The 17,468-nt window shown below is 41.3% G+C and overlaps 2 protein-coding genes across 2 annotated transcripts; both read left to right on the top strand.

Moving 5' to 3' along the window:
• Positions 1 to 967: 967 nt before the first annotated feature.
• On the top strand, positions 968 to 10,795 carry myhb (myosin, heavy chain b). Its single transcript, XM_077727289.1, has 40 exons — positions 968 to 1,020; positions 1,269 to 1,481; positions 1,639 to 1,782; positions 1,854 to 2,010; positions 2,158 to 2,185; positions 2,287 to 2,398; positions 2,484 to 2,576; positions 2,675 to 2,738; positions 2,805 to 2,903; positions 2,983 to 3,086; positions 3,266 to 3,404; positions 3,500 to 3,618; positions 3,706 to 3,855; positions 3,948 to 4,118; positions 4,192 to 4,498; positions 4,597 to 4,661; positions 4,748 to 4,835; positions 4,909 to 5,026; positions 5,110 to 5,233; positions 5,312 to 5,448; positions 5,531 to 5,786; positions 5,869 to 6,111; positions 6,187 to 6,363; positions 6,438 to 6,583; positions 6,750 to 6,840; positions 6,924 to 7,313; positions 7,408 to 7,534; positions 7,622 to 7,740; positions 7,832 to 8,028; positions 8,102 to 8,285; positions 8,376 to 8,541; positions 8,678 to 8,802; positions 8,882 to 9,190; positions 9,270 to 9,473; positions 9,546 to 9,671; positions 9,831 to 10,001; positions 10,078 to 10,182; positions 10,262 to 10,357; positions 10,440 to 10,571; positions 10,664 to 10,795. The coding sequence occupies exons 2-40, from the start codon at positions 1,281 to 1,283 to the stop codon at positions 10,682 to 10,684; spliced, it is 5,805 nt and encodes a 1,934-aa protein (XP_077583415.1). The 5' UTR covers positions 968 to 1,020; positions 1,269 to 1,280; the 3' UTR covers positions 10,685 to 10,795.
• A 1,681-nt stretch (positions 10,796 to 12,476) lies between these two features.
• p4htmb (prolyl 4-hydroxylase, transmembrane b) lies at positions 12,477 to 17,096 on the top strand. The gene is made up of 9 exons (XM_077727252.1): positions 12,477 to 12,983; positions 13,381 to 13,462; positions 14,349 to 14,539; positions 14,632 to 14,728; positions 14,967 to 15,129; positions 15,286 to 15,471; positions 15,694 to 15,784; positions 16,201 to 16,324; positions 16,460 to 17,096. Exons 1-9 carry the CDS (start codon positions 12,636 to 12,638, stop codon positions 16,660 to 16,662), a joined length of 1,485 nt encoding a protein of 494 aa, XP_077583378.1. The 5' UTR covers positions 12,477 to 12,635; the 3' UTR covers positions 16,663 to 17,096.
• Positions 17,097 to 17,468: the final 372 nt, after the last annotated feature.

Here is a 17,468-nt window from a genome sequence, read left to right as displayed (position 1 = left end):
AGTGGAATTCATCACTCAGTCAAGGGTACATCTGGGGATTGTCTGTTACTGCCGCATGCCCCCCTTAAGAGGAAGAAACGAGAATAGCCATTGGCAGAGAATGACTCCCTGTTGCAAGCCTATCTTTCTTCAAAGCTCAATGACACCGATTCATTTTTAATCATTTCTGACTTGTATGGACTCTGAAACAGAATATGGGCTATATTTCCTAGCTCCACCAATGCATACCAAGGGACCACTCAAGTGCCAGAGAGGATTAAACAGACCAATCCGTCACGCCTTTGGTCCTGTCTACAACTGTTCTCTTAACCCTTCTACGCGAACTGCATATTCACCCATGTAGAAGATTACAGCTGTTTTCCACAAACAACCTTATCACCATGTACTAAAAAATTGAATTTTTAAATGACAATCTTAGTATTTCTAAAACATTGCAGCCTCCTTTCGAATACATAGCAACAAAAACACTTATTTTTTCTTTTATGACTATATATTGTTAAATTCATATATATATATATATAAATAATATAATTCATAACTAGTAACTCTTTTGTTAACTAACACACATTATCCCAAGCATACAATGAGTAGGATATATAAATATTTCATATGGCAGCAAGATGTAAGGAAGTACTTCTCAAGTAGCATGCCAAGCAACATGACCAAATACAGCTAGGTGCTTGTGTTGGCATCCTGTCTGACAGTATAAAAGACAGCTTAAGCATCCATTGACTACAGACGTCCATCGAAGGTAGGTTGCACAAGGTTAAGCTATGGCTTCAGTCATTATGTTAAAAGATGCTGGTAAACACTACAGTTATCTTTTGCATTCAATAAATAATTCTGTTATGTATAATAAGAATAAATACCAGTAAAATAGTTTAAAATAATGATATTTTCAAAGTTTTTTCTAGATATTGCAAATCCCATGTTGAATTTTGTTACATTTTTGTGCCCTTTTTTTTACAGTCTGCTCTGAAGCCTCCAGGAATTTCTTCATACGTGGTGGTCCACCCCAAGGTAAATTAAAAATAACTTCAAGGCTCTGCTTTACAATGTAATGAGCATGCCATGAACAAGTTTTCAACTGCACAAGCTACTTTTGTGCAGTTCAAAACTTGTTCATGGCATGCTCATTACATTGTGAAGCATATCCTTGAAGTTATTTTTAATAACACAAGCTACTTTTGTGCAGTGTGTTAAGTATCTCTGAAGAGCTCACTAACAAAAATGAATAACTATACTATTTTTTTTCATTGCTTTTGTAGTAAAAGGTCATCATGAGCGACCCAGAAATGGAGTGTTTTGGCCCGGCCTCAATTTACCTCCGGAAGCCAGAACGTGAGCGTATTGAAGCTCAGAACACCCCATTTGATGCCAAAACAGCTTACTTTGTTACTGAGCCCGCTGAGATGTACCTCAAGGGCAAACTGATCAAGAAAGAAGCTGGTAAAGCTACAGTGGAAACGCTCAAAGGAAAGGTGAGAATTAAACCGAAAAAAACAATGGAAACAAACAATCTAAAATGAATGTGAACTGCATAAATCCACATGTTCTAAATTCCTTTCATACATATGCTACAATCTCTTTCGTAAAAGGCATGCAGCATTACAGTTATTTTTTGTGTCTTTTCACCAGAGTATCACTGTAAAGGAGGATGAAATCTTCCCCATGAATCCACCCAAGTTTGACAAGATTGAGGACATGGCCATGATGACCCACCTCAGTGAACCTTCCGTGCTGTATAACCTCAAAGAGCGTTACGCAGCATGGATGATCTACGTGAGTACCATTCCAAATGATCCAAAGTATCCATTATCATCATTTGTGATCATATCCAATCTTTTTTTCAGACCTACTCTGGGCTGTTTTGTGTTACCGTGAATCCCTACAAGTGGCTCCCGGTGTACGATGCAGTTGTTGTAAATGGATACAGAGGAAAGAAGAGGATTGAGGCCCCACCCCACATTTTCTCCATCTCTGACAATGCCTATCAGTTCATGCTCCAAGGTATAGTACTTTAAATGGACATCTTCATTGAATGTTTACTGAAAATGCAATTAATATTTCAAATAGCATTTCATAAAGTAGACGTATGATTTAACGCACTGCGGCCATTTTTTTAACTGTTAAAAAAACATGTTTGATTGCTTACAGATAAGGAAAACCAGTCCATTCTGATTACGTAAGTGCAAACTTTTTGAATATTTATATATATGCTTGGCAACTAATGTTATGCTCAAATCACTTATAACAAAATGCCTTTAAATATATATTGTAACCCAGTGGAGAATCCGGTGCAGGAAAGACTGTAAACACCAAACGTGTCATCCAGTATTTTGCGACAATCGCAGTGGCTGGAGGAAAGAAGGCTGAGCAAAGTTCAGGCAAAATGCAGGTGAGGTCACCACCTATAAGACTTAATTGGTGTTTGAGATCAAAAGTCGTCAGTTACAGCAACTTTTCATCCCTTTCTTGTCTAGGGATCACTGGAAGACCAAATCATTGCAGCTAACCCTTTGCTGGAAGCCTATGGTAATGCCAAGACTGTGAGGAATGACAATTCGTCACGTTTCGTAAGTATTTTCCTTTCTTTTTTGCACAATACGTTTGCTTAAGGCACAACACAATTCACAATGTCTGACTAAGAAACTTCAATGACTTTTCTGCAAAGGGTAAATTCATCAGGATTCATTTTGGAACCACCGGCAAGCTGGCTTCAGCTGATATTGAGACATGTAAGCTTATTTAAACGCTAGCACTTTCAAGTACTTTAGAGAATAATTGTGTACTTCAACATCCAGACCTGCTGGAGAAGTCTCGTGTGACCTTCCAGTTGTCTGCTGAGAGGAGCTACCACATCTTCTATCAGCTCATGACTGGCCACAAACCCGATCTGATTGGTGTGTATTAGTAAACAAAATTGACGTGTTTAGCTCACTCCTGTGTGGAAATGTATAGTAACATTGGTGCTCATTACAGAGGCACTCCTGATCACAACAAATCCTTATGACTACCCTATGGTCAGCCAGGGTGAAATCACTGTCAAGAGTATCAATGATGTTGAGGAATTTATCGCAACTGATGTGAGTAAACCATTTGTAACAACGTGCTTGTTTGACTTAGTGTTTATAATGCTGACGGTCAACAATTTTCCTCAATTCTACATTTCTAAATTAGACACAGTCTTAACATCAGTTCCAGTTCACTGTTGTCCAAATAAGAGCATTGTCTGCATCCTAATTCTATGCATTTTCCTTCCCAGACTGCCATTGACATTTTGGGATTCAACGCAGATGAGAAAGCAGCAATGTACAAACTCACTGGTGCTGTGATGCATCATGGCAACATGAAGTTTAAGCAGAAGCAAAGAGAGGAGCAGGCTGAGCCTGATGGCACTGAGGGTAAGAAAAAGACAACTTTTAAAAGATAACTACGTATTGAAATGATTTTGTTCTTTAATGTAGGACATCCAATATTTTTTGCTTTTAACTTTCAGTGGCTGATAAAATCGCCTATCTCATGGGTCTGAACTCTGCTGACTTGCTGAAAGCTCTGTGCTATCCCAGAGTGAAGGTCGGAAATGAATTTGTGACTAAAGGCCAGACTGTGCCACAGGTATAAGAAGTGGGAAAAAGGTTCACTTTTCTAATTTACTTTACTCATATATGAAATTACATTAATGCTCTTCTCTTACCATATTAGGTGAACAATTCAGTCTCAGCTCTGAGCAAATCCGTCTATGAGAAAATGTTCTTGTGGATGGTGATCAGGATCAATGAGATGCTGGATACAAAGCAGCCCAGAAGCTTCTTCATTGGTGTCTTGGACATTGCTGGTTTTGAGATCTTTGATGTAAGAACACATACACTTTAGCTGATATATATGTTCACACATCCAAGATGAGTCACGTTTAAACTGTTTTTGGTACTTTCTTTATGTGACAGTTCAACAGCTTGGAGCAGCTCTGCATCAACTTCACCAATGAGAAACTGCAACAGTTTTTCAACCACCACATGTTCGTCCTGGAGCAAGAAGAGTACAAGAAAGAAGGAATTGAGTGGGAGTTCATTGACTTCGGTATGGACTTGGCTGCCTGCATTGAGCTCATTGAGAAGGTATACAAAACAACAATGTGTACTTGGGTATGTATGTGTTTATACAATACTAAAAGACAACATGTCATTACAGCCAATGGGCATCTTCTCCATCCTTGAAGAGGAGTGCATGTTCCCTAAGGCCTCAGATACCACCTTCAAGAACAAACTGTACGACCAGCATCTTGGCAAAAGCGCCCCCTTCCAGAAGCCCAAGCCTGCTAAAGGCAAAGCTGAGGCCCACTTTTCTCTTGTTCACTACGCTGGCACTGTTGATTACAATATCAATGGTTGGCTGGACAAGAACAAGGACCCCCTGAATGACTCTGTCATTCAGCTGTACCAGAAGTCATCTGTGAAGCTTTTGGCTCTCCTCTATGCTGCACATGCTGGAGCTGAAGGTAAAAGTCATGTTGTCAAACTCTGCATGTTGTGTTTCTACAAGTTATGGTAACGTTTGATGGATTTGATGAAGTGTAAAAATGTCACATTTCAACAGATGCCGGTGCCAAAAAGGGCAAAAAGAAGGGTGGCTCCTTCCAGACTGTATCAGCTCTTTTCAGAGTAGGTTAATGCTCCCAAAATACAAATGTATCAATTACTATGGCCTACAAGACTTTAACATTGAAATGATCTTTTTCATATTTCAGGAGAATCTGGGCAAGCTGATGACTAACTTGAGAAGCACCCATCCTCACTTTGTGCGTTGTTTGATTCCAAATGAGTCAAAGACTCCAGGTATATATCAATAGAATTAGGTCTTACATTCAAAGAGTCCAAAAATCAATGGAATTGATCTCATTTTTTCAAGGTTTGATGGAGAACTTCCTGGTCATCCATCAATTGAGATGTAATGGTGTGCTGGAGGGTATCAGAATTTGCAGAAAGGGATTCCCTAGCAGAATCCTCTATGGTGACTTCAAGCAGAGGTACCGATTAAGAGAAGAAATATTTTATGTAAACAGGCAAACTAACCAATTTTTCAAATATAAATTAACTTCCCTCCAATTAGATACAAAGTACTGAATGCAAGTGTGATTCCTGAGGGACAATTCATTGACAACAAAAAGGCTTCAGAGAAACTCTTGGGCTCCATTGATGTTGACCATACTCAGTACAAATTTGGACACACAAAGGTAAGCACAATATCTCACAATAATGTTGGACTGTACCCTGCTTTGGAATCACTTACCTTACATGACCACTTTCTTCAGGTGTTCTTCAAAGCTGGTCTGCTGGGTACCCTTGAGGAGATGCGAGATGAAAAACTTGCAATCTTGGTTACCATGACACAGGCTCTCTGCAGAGGTTACGTCATGAGGAAGGAGTTTGTTAAGATGATGGCGAGGAGGTACAAGATATTTCAATTAATAGGATGGATGAGGCAAATCGAGAGCTCAATTCTAACACTTACGTTTGCTTGCTGTTTTCAGAGAGGCCATCTACTCCATCCAGTACAATATTCGCTCATTCACCAATGTCAAGCACTGGCCATGGATGAAACTGTACTTCAAGATTAAGCCTCTTCTGAAGAGCGCGGAGCAAGAAAAGGAGATGGCTAACATGAAAGAAGACTTCCAAAAAACCAAGGAGGATCTCTCAAAGGCATTAGCTAAGAAGAAGGAACTGGAGGAGAAGATGGTTTCTCTTCTGCAAGAAAAAAATGACTTGCAGCTCCAAATTCAGTCTGTATGTGAAATAGTTATATTATAATGTTTACAGAGTCATTCTACTAACTATATATTCAAAGTAATTTTCATTCCAACCATAGGAGGGAGAAACTCTTGCTGACGCTGAGGAGCGGTGCGAAGGGCTCATCAAAGCCAAAATCCAGCTTGAGGCCAAGGTCAAAGAGGCTTCTGAGAGGCTGGAAGATGAGGAAGAGGTCAATGCTGAGCTGACAGCAAAGAAGAGGAAGCTGGAGGATGAGTGCTCGGAGTTGAAGAAAGACATTGATGACTTGGAACTTACCTTGGCTAAAGTAGAGAAGGAGAAGCACGCAACTGAGAACAAGGTTTGTTCCAGGCAATCGCTTGCACTTCACAATTCATCCAAAGCACCCATGATTAATATTCATTGATGTGTGCAGGTCAAAAACCTGACTGAGGAGATGTCCACTCTTGATGAGTCCATTGCCAAGTTGACCAAAGAGAAGAAAGCCCTCCAAGAGGCACATCAGCAGACATTGGATGACCTTCAGGCAGAAGAAGACAAAGTCAACACCCTGACAAAGGCTAAGACCAAGCTGGAGCAGCAAGTGGATGACGTATGTGATTGCAGGTTAAAAATCCAAATAATAAAAAGAATGAGTATTACAATGATACACCTAACTTCAAACAGCTTGAGGGATCCCTGGAGCAAGAAAAGAAGATCCGCATGGATCTTGAGCGATCCAAGAGGAAGCTGGAAGGAGATCTGAAGCTGGCCCATGAGACCATTATGGATCTGGAAAATGACAAGCAGCAGTCTGATGAGAAAATCAAGAAGTATGTAGTGGTTCAAATCATTCATCTGTGAGAATGGAATGGAAAATTATTTCATGTTTGTTGAATTATATGTGCTCAAAAATGCTGGCCATATTTGCAACAAAATGCTAGTTTAGACTATGTGGGGAAAAGGCACACTTGTAACTGAAGCTGTATCATGACACAGGAGGGACTTTGAAACAAGCCAGCTTCTTGGCAAGATTGAGGATGAACAATCTCTCGGTGTTCAACATCAGAAGAAGATCAAGGAACTTCAGGTAGGGGAATGAATGATCAAGTCACACTGCGTTAGTCTACCTACATGTAATGTCCAACATTTTGTTTTAATTGCAAATTACAGGCCCGTATTGAGGAGCTGGAGGAGGAAATTGAAGCAGAGCGGGCCGCTCGTGCCAAGGTGGAGAAGCAGAGGTCTGATCTCTCCAGGGAACTTGAAGAGATCAGCGAGCGACTCGAGGAGGCCGGCGGAGCCACCTCGGTCCAGATCGAAATGAACAAGAAGCGCGAATCCGAGTTCCAGAAGCTCCGTCGTGACCTGGAGGAGTCCACCCTGCAGCATGAAGCCACCGCCGCGGCTCTTCGTAAGAAGCAGGCCGACAGCGTGGCCGAGCTCGGCGAGCAGATCGACAATCTTCAGCGCGTTAAGCAGAAGCTGGAGAAGGAGAAGAGTGAATACAAGATGGAGATTGATGACCTCAGCAGCAACATGGAGAATGTCTCCAAATCCAAGGTGAACCTTTAGGGCAACTTCATTAACAAGTGAACTCTTTTTGTATGATAAACATTATTAATTGACTGTTTTGCCTGTTAAATCTTACTTTCAGACTAATCTGGAGAAAATGTGCCGCACCCTTGAGGATCAACTGAGTGAGCTGAAGAGCAAGAATGACGAACATGTGAGGCAGCTTAATGATGTTGGTGTCCAAAGGGCAAGACTGCAAACAGAACATGGTGAGAGTCAACTTTAATGGCATACTTGTGTTTTCATCAAGAACATTCGATGTATGAACTTTTGTGGTATTTTTTTCATTCTTTTAGGTGAAATCAGCCGCCAGTTGGAGGAAAAAGAGGGTCTTATCTCTCAGCTAACAAGAAGCAAGCAGGCCAACATGCAGCAAATTGAAGAACTTAAGAGGCACGTTGAAGAGGAAGTTAAGGTAGGCAAACATTTTGGTTGATGCCTCTCAGGTTTTTGTAGGTGGCAAGTGCACTTTGAGTTTTCTAACGTTCAATGTCCCTATTTTAAAGTCCAAGAACGCCCTGGCCCACGCTGTTCAGTCTTCTCGCCACGATTGTGACCTGCTCAGAGAGCAATATGAAGAGGAGCTGGAAGCTAAAGCTGAGCTGCAGCGAGCCATGTCCAAGGCCAACAGCGAGGTTGCTCAATGGAGAACCAAATATGAAACAGATGCTATTCAGCGCACTGAGGAGCTTGAAGAGGCAAAGTAAGGCGCATCGACCTCAAAACTAGACACCCAACTGATAGGACGTCAATATTTCATCCATTATTTTTAACAGGAAAAAGCTGGCTCAACGTCTCCAGGACGCTGAGGAGTCCATCGAGGCAGTGAACGCAAAATGTTCCTCTCTGGAAAAGACCAAACAGAGACTTCAATGTGAAGTGGAAGACCTGATGATTGATGTGGAGAGAGCCAACTCTCTGGCTGCCAGCCTTGACAAGAAGCAGAGGAACTTTGACAAAGTCAGTTCTGAAACCAGGCCTGGTGCATTCTAAAGAGTCATTTTGATTATCAGCATTATGAATTAACATGTTTGGGTTTTTTTTCTTCAGATTCTTGCTGAATGGAAGCAGAAGTTCGAAGAGAGCCAGGCAGAGCTGGAGGGGGCTCTGAAGGAGGCCCGCTCTCTCAGTACTGAAATGTTCAAGATGAAGAACTCCTATGAAGAAGCTCTGGATCATCTGGAGACTCTGAAGAGAGAGAACAAAAATCTGCAACGTGAGCCATAATGTTTTCCCATACAGAGATTTCAATATTCTCTCACCTTCGTTCATGCTTTAACTTTTTGAAGTGATAATGTAAATGAGTGAGAAACTTTAATTTCTGTATATGTATTAATTGTTTTCTTTAACAGAGGAGATCTCTGACTTAACGGAACAAATCGGCCAGAGCGGAAAAACCATTCACGAACTGGAGAAGAGCAAGAAGATTGTGGAAACAGAAAAGTCTGAACTGCAGTCTTCCCTTGAAGAGGCCGAGGTATAGTTCTAGGAAATGAACATATTTGTATAACATTTCAAAACTGTATATACATTAATTTCTTCCTCTTTATTCATAGGCGACTCTTGAGCATGAGGAATCAAAGATTCTTCGCATTCAGCTTGAACTGACCCAAGTCAAGGGCGAGATTGACAGAAAGCTTGCAGAGAAGGATGAAGAGATGGAGCAGATCAAGAGGAACAGCCAGCGAATCATTGAGTCCATGCAGACCACTTTGGATGCTGAGATCAGGAGCAGGAACGATGCCCTGAGAATCAAGAAGAAGATGGAGGGAGATCTGAATGAGATGGAGATTCAGCTGAGCCATGCTAACCGCCAGGCTTCCGAGGCCCAGAAACAACTGAGGAACGTCCAAGGACAACTCAAGGTACAGACATCCTTATTTTGTATCATTCATGGTTCAAAATCAATGTATTATAGTTTCTAGTTTATTCTCATTCGCTTAGGATGCTCAACTCCACCTGGATGAGGCTATTAGAGGTCAGGAAGAAATGAGAGAGCAGGTTGCAATGGTGGAGCGCAGGAACAACCTGATGCTGGCTGAAATTGATGAGCTGAGAGCTGCTTTGGAACAGACGGACAGAAGCCGCAAAGTGGCTGAAGCTGAGTTGGTTGATGCTAGTGAGCGTGTGACACTGCTACACTCTCAGGTGAATACAAAATACATAAATGCCAATGTTGAGCAAGTAATGTAGCAGATAAACCATGTTTTTTTTCTCCAGAATACCAGCCTGATCAACACCAAGAAGAAGCTGGAAGCTGATCTTGTACAAGTCCAGGGTGAAGTTGAAGATGCTGTGCAAGAATCAAGAAACGCTGATGAAAAGGCTAAAAAAGCTATCACTGATGTGAGTCACTTTGACACAATAGAGTCAGACAATCATTGACTCAGTCATGTATTTAGTCTGTTTCTTTTTGTATTATTTATTATAAACATGGACAACAATGAGTAAACAAGTGAACTAAGTGAAGTCTGATTTCATTCCCCTCATTTCTTTAAACTATAGGCTGCAATGATGGCGGAAGAACTGAAGAAGGAGCAGGACACCTGTTCTCATTTGGAGAGGATGAAGAAGAACCTGGAGGTTACAGTCAAGGACCTGCAGCACCGTCTGGATGAGGCCGAGACTCTGGCTCTCAAGGGAGGCAAGAAGCAACTCCAGAAACTGGAGGCTCGGGTAAGTAAGCTCTCCAAAAAGAGTACAAATTTTTTCTCATCCTATTTTGATGAGATTGAATCCAATTTCCCTAAAGGTTCGCGAGTTGGAAGGCGAGGTTGACGCTGAACAAAGGCGTGGTGCTGAGGCCATCAAGGGTGTGCGCAAATACGAGAGGAAAGTTAAGGAGCTGACCTATCAGGTAGAGTGAAACATCAACTTTTATCAATAGCACCAGCATATGTGGACCAATAAATCATTGATATCATCAATCACAATAGACTGATGAGGATAAGAAGAATATCCACAGACTCCAAGATCTGGTTGACAAGCTGCAACTGAAGGTCAAGGTCTACAAGAGGCAGTCAGAGGAAGCTGTAAGTATCTCCAATTGCAGTCAATGTATTCATTTGAACATTAAAATGCTGAATTATAACCCGGCTCTGGCCCCTGATACAGGAGGAGCAGGCCAACTCTCACTTGACCAGATACAGGAAAGTTCAGCATGAGATGGAAGAGGCTCAAGAGAGAGCGGACATTGCCGAGTCCCAGGTCAACAAGCTGAGGGCAAAAAGCCGTGAAATGGTTAAGGTAAAAAAAATGTCTTATGCCACTTAAACAGCTTGAGGTTATCTGAAAACTAAATTTGACATGCATGTTGTTGTTTTTTTTTGTGGTTTCAGTCCAAGGATGCAGAGGAGTGAACAGGGAATCAGCGTGATGCAGCAAGACTCATAAAATATGATTTTCTTGTTGCTACATGTTACAATTACATGTTAAACATGTTTCTGTATAAATAAAAGTAGATAGCTTGCCGCAAATGGTCACTGTCATGCCGTTTTTTTTTCCTTTCTGAACTTCCACCAATGCAAGGAATCAAACACCATGATGTAAGAAAAAAATATATATATACATTGGCCTCCACCACATCCTTATCAGTCTAGCAATAGATAACAAAATATCATGACTTTTCCAACGCACACTTGGCCACTGATGTCCTTAAAAAAAATAATAATTGCCAACAATAATTGCCAAAACCCCTTTACGTCTTTCTCTGAAATTTTCAACACAGTACATACACAATGTCCATTTTTTGGGGGGAATAGAGTATGTACAATGAGCAAACTGCACAGAGCAAACTTGAGCAATGAAAGACATTGGTAAAATCATCACAAAATAAAGACATCCTGCACATCTAACCAAAAAGGAACAAAGTGTAAGCAATGCAAATAGTATTATATAATAATACAATGAATAAAAAAGAAACATCAGGCTAAACCAGCAATTGAAACAAACCACCATGTAAATTTAAACCCATGCTGTGTTGTTCTTTAGATAACGATTAACAATTAACATCCCTATTGCATTATTTCTTGCATAGTTCAAAACTGACTGCGTAAAATATACTTAAATAAAATATAATTAAGTTGTGCAAGTCTTACTGTCACATTTGGTTGAGTTTGTGGTATGAGTTTTACCAGTTGTGTCTCTTCTGGCTGTTCTTCCCTAAAGTGATCCAGGTGTTAGTCATTGTCATCAGCCTTTGTTTGTGTATCTAAACCCCGTGTTTTTTGTACATCCTGGTGAGGGCACTGTTACCTGTGAGTAATGTTAAGTTAGTAATTTTAGTTAGTTATTTTTGTACATTTTTTTCCTGTCTTTATTATTTGTATGATTAATTAATTGTGAACCAGCCCTTGTCTCTCGTTTTCCATATTCTTGTTCTTTGCTCAAAACTGGGGCTAAATCATAACACTTAGTATCATAGAAGAGAGTCTATGAATCCATTTTTTAAAATTTGAACTGAGAACATGAAGGGGGTAAAATCACCAACTAATTGTAGAGTGGAACTTTACTGCCATCTTGTGTCATTTACAGCCATAAACTATCCGTTTTTTTTCAACTATTATAATCATACGGTGTTTCTCCCTTTTATAGAACTAAATGTGTTAGTATTTCAGATTTTAGCCTACCAAGCATGTGGGGGGAAACCAGAGGACCCGGACAAAACCCACGTAAGCCCGGGAAGAATATGCAAACTACACAGTGAGGACTAACCCTGGACCGAATGGGAGATGCAGAAGAATCTTGCTTTATAGCAACAAAAAAACTGGACTGTGGATGAAGTATTCTAAAGCACAATCTCAAAATTTGGACTCAAATGTTATAATTGTACACACTCCCCATGCTTCATTATTCAGCAAAAAAAGGTGTTCTGATTTTAGTTCACAAGAGGTCACCATTGCATTGCAGTCCAAGGCAGACTGTTGCTTTTACCACTAACGTCGTGTAAATAAATCTGCACACATGTAGAATCCCACTGTGCTTACTTGCAAAGTATTTAAATAAAAAACTCTGGTGCGTGATTGCATTGACGCTGTCCAGTTTTGGGGGGCGCGTCCCCAACCATCGCAGTGCTGGATGCGCATTCCGCTTGCAGCCAAAGCGAATTGGTGCAGTGTAAAGTTTACACTGCACCAATTCGCTTTACACTGTAAACAAACAGACTGCGGTAGAAACTAGTGACTAGTAGCTACGACCTACGAGTAGTATTCGCTGACAGATCACTAATGGCGTTTGGTGTCCAAATGCTACACTGATCTGTCAGATGGACCTGGCGGCTGATTCTTCGTTAACCCCCACAAGAGTTCCGTGATGACCCACAAGGAGGAGGAGAGGACGGACAGTAGCAGAACCGCATCCGACAGCGCGCCCCCGAGACTCGGCCGCCCGCCCGGCGAGCGCCTCCCCGGCCCGAAGGCGACCAGTGTGTGCTCCCGCTCGTACTTCGTGGTGGTGATGGTGTTCTTCCACGTCTACATCATCAATGTGATCGCCCTGCTCTTGTACGTGCACTACAGCAGCGGGCAAGAGGATGCCAAGCCGGCTCCTCCTTATGACGATGGCTCGAACAGCGACAGGCGGAACTCGCAATCGCCGCGTCCGCCATTCAAGGCATCCTTGCCGCGTGACATTTCCCTTCCGCGCATCGAGGGGATTCGAGTGAGTACTCTGTACTGTACAGCATTCCCTCGATTATCGCGACTTCACTTTTCGCAAATTCACTTATTTGCACCTTTTCAACTGTGCATCAAAAAACCTTAATGTTCATAAAAATGTGAAAATGCACACTGAAACTTGCAAGTGAGAGCCAGTCCCTTGTCTTCCACTTGTTACTGGGAATCAGAACAGAAGAAAAATGTTTTAAAGTTCATAAAAATGTGAGAATCCATGCTGAAACTCGTAAGCAGAATAGGGGTGACTCTACTTTGCGATTTTTCCACTATCATGTCTCATCTACATTAACCCCAATATTCGAGGGATTACTGTTCTGCCCTGCAGCGTCACTATCTCTTATAATTATTCTGCACTCACCTACATGCCGCTATTTCTCTGGCAGGTGGGACATGTGCAGAAGGTGTCATTGGTGCCCGGTAAAGTCCACGAAATGAGAACTTTGAGTCTGAAACCTTTACTCTTTGGTAAGCACTCTTTTTAAATCATACCAGCGGCGCCAACAAAGTGCACATGTTTGGCACGTCCATGTTTAACCATCATAGAACAATCTTTACTATTTATTATTTGTTGTGGTTTTAACGGCAATCCTCGATCCCTGGACCAAACTTTACTGCGGAGAGTTTGCATATGTGGGTTTTCTCCTGGTAGTCTGGTTTTCTGCCACATCCTAAAAACAGGCTGAGTGAACATTGTAATGTTTCCCACAAATAAAAGTGTTTGTTTGCACATTTGACCTAATTTAATGCTGATATTATGAAGTGCAGATGACATAACTGCATCTGTTGGAGGAACAGAAGCAGCAATGCATAAGCAAATTGTCAAGTGGGTCAAATGTCCTCCAGCAAAGACGGTCCAGTGAATCTTTAGTCAGAAAATTGTGCAGAGAGGAAACTTAGAAGTAAAATGCCTAATCCTTAGATGCAGAATGTCCAAGGAATAGTATCATTTAGATTAGATTAGTAAACACCCCCTACGATCCTTGTGAGGATAAGCAGTATGGATAATAAATGAATGAAAATTTTAACATGTACTGTACTGTATTGACGTAGAAATTTCTCTGTACCTGTAATCGGCTGGCCACTGATTCAGGGTGTCCGCCGCCTCTGGTCCAGAGTCAGCTGAGATAGGCTCCAGCTCCCCCCAGGATTCTAATGAGGATAAAGCAGTTCAGAAAATGAGATTAGATGAGGTTTCTCTGTACCTAGTGATTTGTTGCTTTTTGCTTCTTGGAGTTCAGACGTTAAATACTCGATTACATTGGCAAAGTGAATAAAAACAAGTGAACTTTTCAATGTAAAATCTTGATCATTCAAAGATGAAAGCAAGCTACATTGTTCTGTCATTCCGCAGAAATCCCTGAGTTTTTGTCAGAGGATGAGTGTCGTATTGTGATGCAGCTGGCACAGTTAAAAGGTCTAATGGAAAGTCAGTTGATGGTGCAAGATGGCCAGGAGGAGTTGGCCAAAGAACTCAACCTCAGTCCAGAGGAGATCTTTAACCTTCTTGATATCAACCAGGATGGACAACTGCAGCTCCATGAGGTGTATGTCACTATGGGCTCGTGAATGCAACATTGCCTTTGGTGTGTCATTGTTCATAGTTGTGAACTCATCCAATCAATTGCCTTTGACAGATTCTGACCCATTCACGAGTGCGGGATGGCATTTGGCTTACGCCGGAGAATTTGCAAGAGATCTATACTGGTCTCAACGCGGACAAAGATGGCAATGGTAAGAAGCCATTCTTACAGTAATATCATTGGATGAGTATTACATTAAATTAATGATTTAAGGTTGGATGTGGCAGAATAATTAAAATGTTACCAGACCTCATGTGTTCAGTCATCTTGCGTACTGTGAATCTTCGTAAGGGTTGTGGTGGTTGTTCTGAGGTTATCCCAGCAGACTCCCACATACCTTACACCAAATTCCATCATATTCTGAGGATTTTTTTTAAAATTTGCTGCAGGTTTGCTAAATTTAGAAGAGTTCGAGCTCCTGAGTCCCGATGCCTTCCAGCGCTTTTTGATGCAACAGGGGGTTAAAAGGAGCCAGTTGGTGAGGAACAGTAGACATACTTGGCTCTACCAAGGGAAAGGAAGTCATCAAGTTCTTCAAAACATTAAAAAGAGGTGAGGAGGAAATGTGGTGCAACCCTGCTTTTGTTGCAATTCAACCAAAAAGTTTCAATCTGCAGTTAGTCTCACCATTTACAATCCCTAACTTGTTGGCGGTTTTTAATCTAACAAAACAGGGCAAGGAATAAGTAAAATATTTGCTTTTTTAAGGGTGACACGCCTCACACGTCTCCCGACTACATTGGTGGACTTAAGTGAGCCGCTGCAGGTGGTTCGCTATGAAGAGGGCGGGCACTACCACGCTCATCACGACAGTGGGCCATTCTATCCAGAAACCGCCTGTACTCACACGCGCCTCGCAGCTAATGCCTCCACCCCTTTCGAAACATCTTGCAGGTCTGACTAATGGCTATTTATTAGACATAAAGTGTGTTTTTTCAGGCTTGTGCACAGACATTTTTGGGGGGCCTAATTGCCAAATCATTTGAAATCCCAATTGTCTTTTTACCACATTTACAACAACAGCATGCTGGTTTATGTTACTCGTTTGTTCATGTGTGTTTGAACCATTGTGTTATTTGTGCGAGGTTTTTTAAAAGTTGTGTGTCGCACACTTAGGTACATCACTGTTCTCTTCTACCTGAACTCTGTTGAAGGGGGCGGGGAGACCGCATTCCCTGTTGCAGACAACAGGACCTTTGAAGAAGTGGTGCGTAATTGTCTGCAAATATAGTCATGTGAACACATTTGTGTAAAAGTAGAGTGATGTGCATGTCTTTCATTGTTGCTTGAGCTTTTTTGTTTGTCAGTAATTGCATGTGACAGGAAGGAAAACTCACCATGGCTAACTAGGATTCAATTCAGGATTATCTTTCGCACAAGTAAAATGCTGCCAAGACCATTGGCTCGGGGGTGCTGGAGCATATCCCAGCAAACTGTAGCCAGGGTACACTCTGAATGCGGTGCCCAACCAATTACAAAGGCATACAGAGACAAACAACCAATCACACCCAGATTCACATGTAGGGACAATTTAGAATGTTCATCCAGCCTACCATGCATGTTTTATTTTATCACTGACAGCCCTTCGTAGCTAATTGTGTGTATATGTGTATATTTTTTAAGTCTCTTATTCAGAATGATGTTGATCTCATGGACACCAGGAGGAATTGCGACAAGAGTAACCTAAGAGTAAAACCAACCAAAGGGAAAGCTGTTTTGTGGTACAACTACCTTTCGGACGGAAGAGGTACAGTACATAATGACTTTCAATTTCCATCCCTGAGATTCACAAAAGCTTCATTGTCTATATCACATCTCATCTAATTTTCTTAACTGTTTTATCCTCATTAGGAACAATAGTGTTGTTTTTTTTCCTTTGCAGGGTGGGTGGGAGAGCAGGATGAATATGCTTTGCATGGAGGTTGTGTTGTAACCCATGGCACTAAGTGGGTTGCCAATAAATGGATCAACATTGATCCAGACTACAAGCGCCAGGCTCGCTACGAGCAGCTGGTATCCCATCAGCAAGAGGATGAAGATGATGAAGATCTGACAGTAAATTCCAATAACCATGAAGAATTGTAGCTCTAGCTCACAAGCCCCTCCCTCTCCCCACTGTCCTGCACAGAACACAGTGGGCGACCACAACATTCATTCAGGGAATGAGGTCACAGTGGGTTTTATGCAACGTTTAAGGCACTTTCTCCTCACGTTTTGTTAACATGTTATTTATTGAATTGACTGGGTTTTAGTTAGATGTCCCATTTCGGGAATGTTGCACTAAAAATGTCCTTCCAAGGGAACTGTAGAAACCATTTGCATGAACTACTAGCTGCACATGTTTTGATGTTGTTATAAAATTGCACTTAACTGAGACTGCTAATGAAAACCTTTGAGAATAATTTATTGTTGCAATGACCAAAAAACACACTCAGTTTAACGCATGTTGCCTTGTCTTTGATCCATTTTTATTGTTGCTACATGTATTTCCCAAATGAAATTAAATCAAATGTCTCTGTCTTGTATTGTATTTTTTATCAAGCATGCTCATTTTCCATTCAGAAGCGATAGTAAGTCTAATAAACCGTGTCTGTCATCTTAAAGTTTAGACAATAGTGGGCAATAATTTTCAGAAAGCAGTGTGACAGGCAATGTTTAAAAATATCTACCCATTTGAAAAGGCAAGATGATTCATGTCCCATCTGTCATCTGCATGTAAAATTTTGCAAAATATTGTTGCAATGACTCCCTTCAAAACAAGCCTCCACTCTACTGGGAGTGTAAAAGAGCAACCATGAAATTTGAGTCGGCACTGTGAACTTTTCATTGCAATCATTGCAGGGGGATCTTCATGAGAGAAATAAACTCCAAATTTGAACAAATAACGATAT

This window comes from Stigmatopora nigra, chromosome 10, assembly GCF_051989575.1.
Source record: "Stigmatopora nigra isolate UIUO_SnigA chromosome 10, RoL_Snig_1.1, whole genome shotgun sequence".
NCBI lineage: Eukaryota > Metazoa > Chordata > Actinopteri > Syngnathiformes > Syngnathidae > Stigmatopora > Stigmatopora nigra.
The sequence above is the reverse complement of the archived record's forward strand: the minus strand, read 5'-3'. Positions and strand labels throughout refer to the sequence as shown.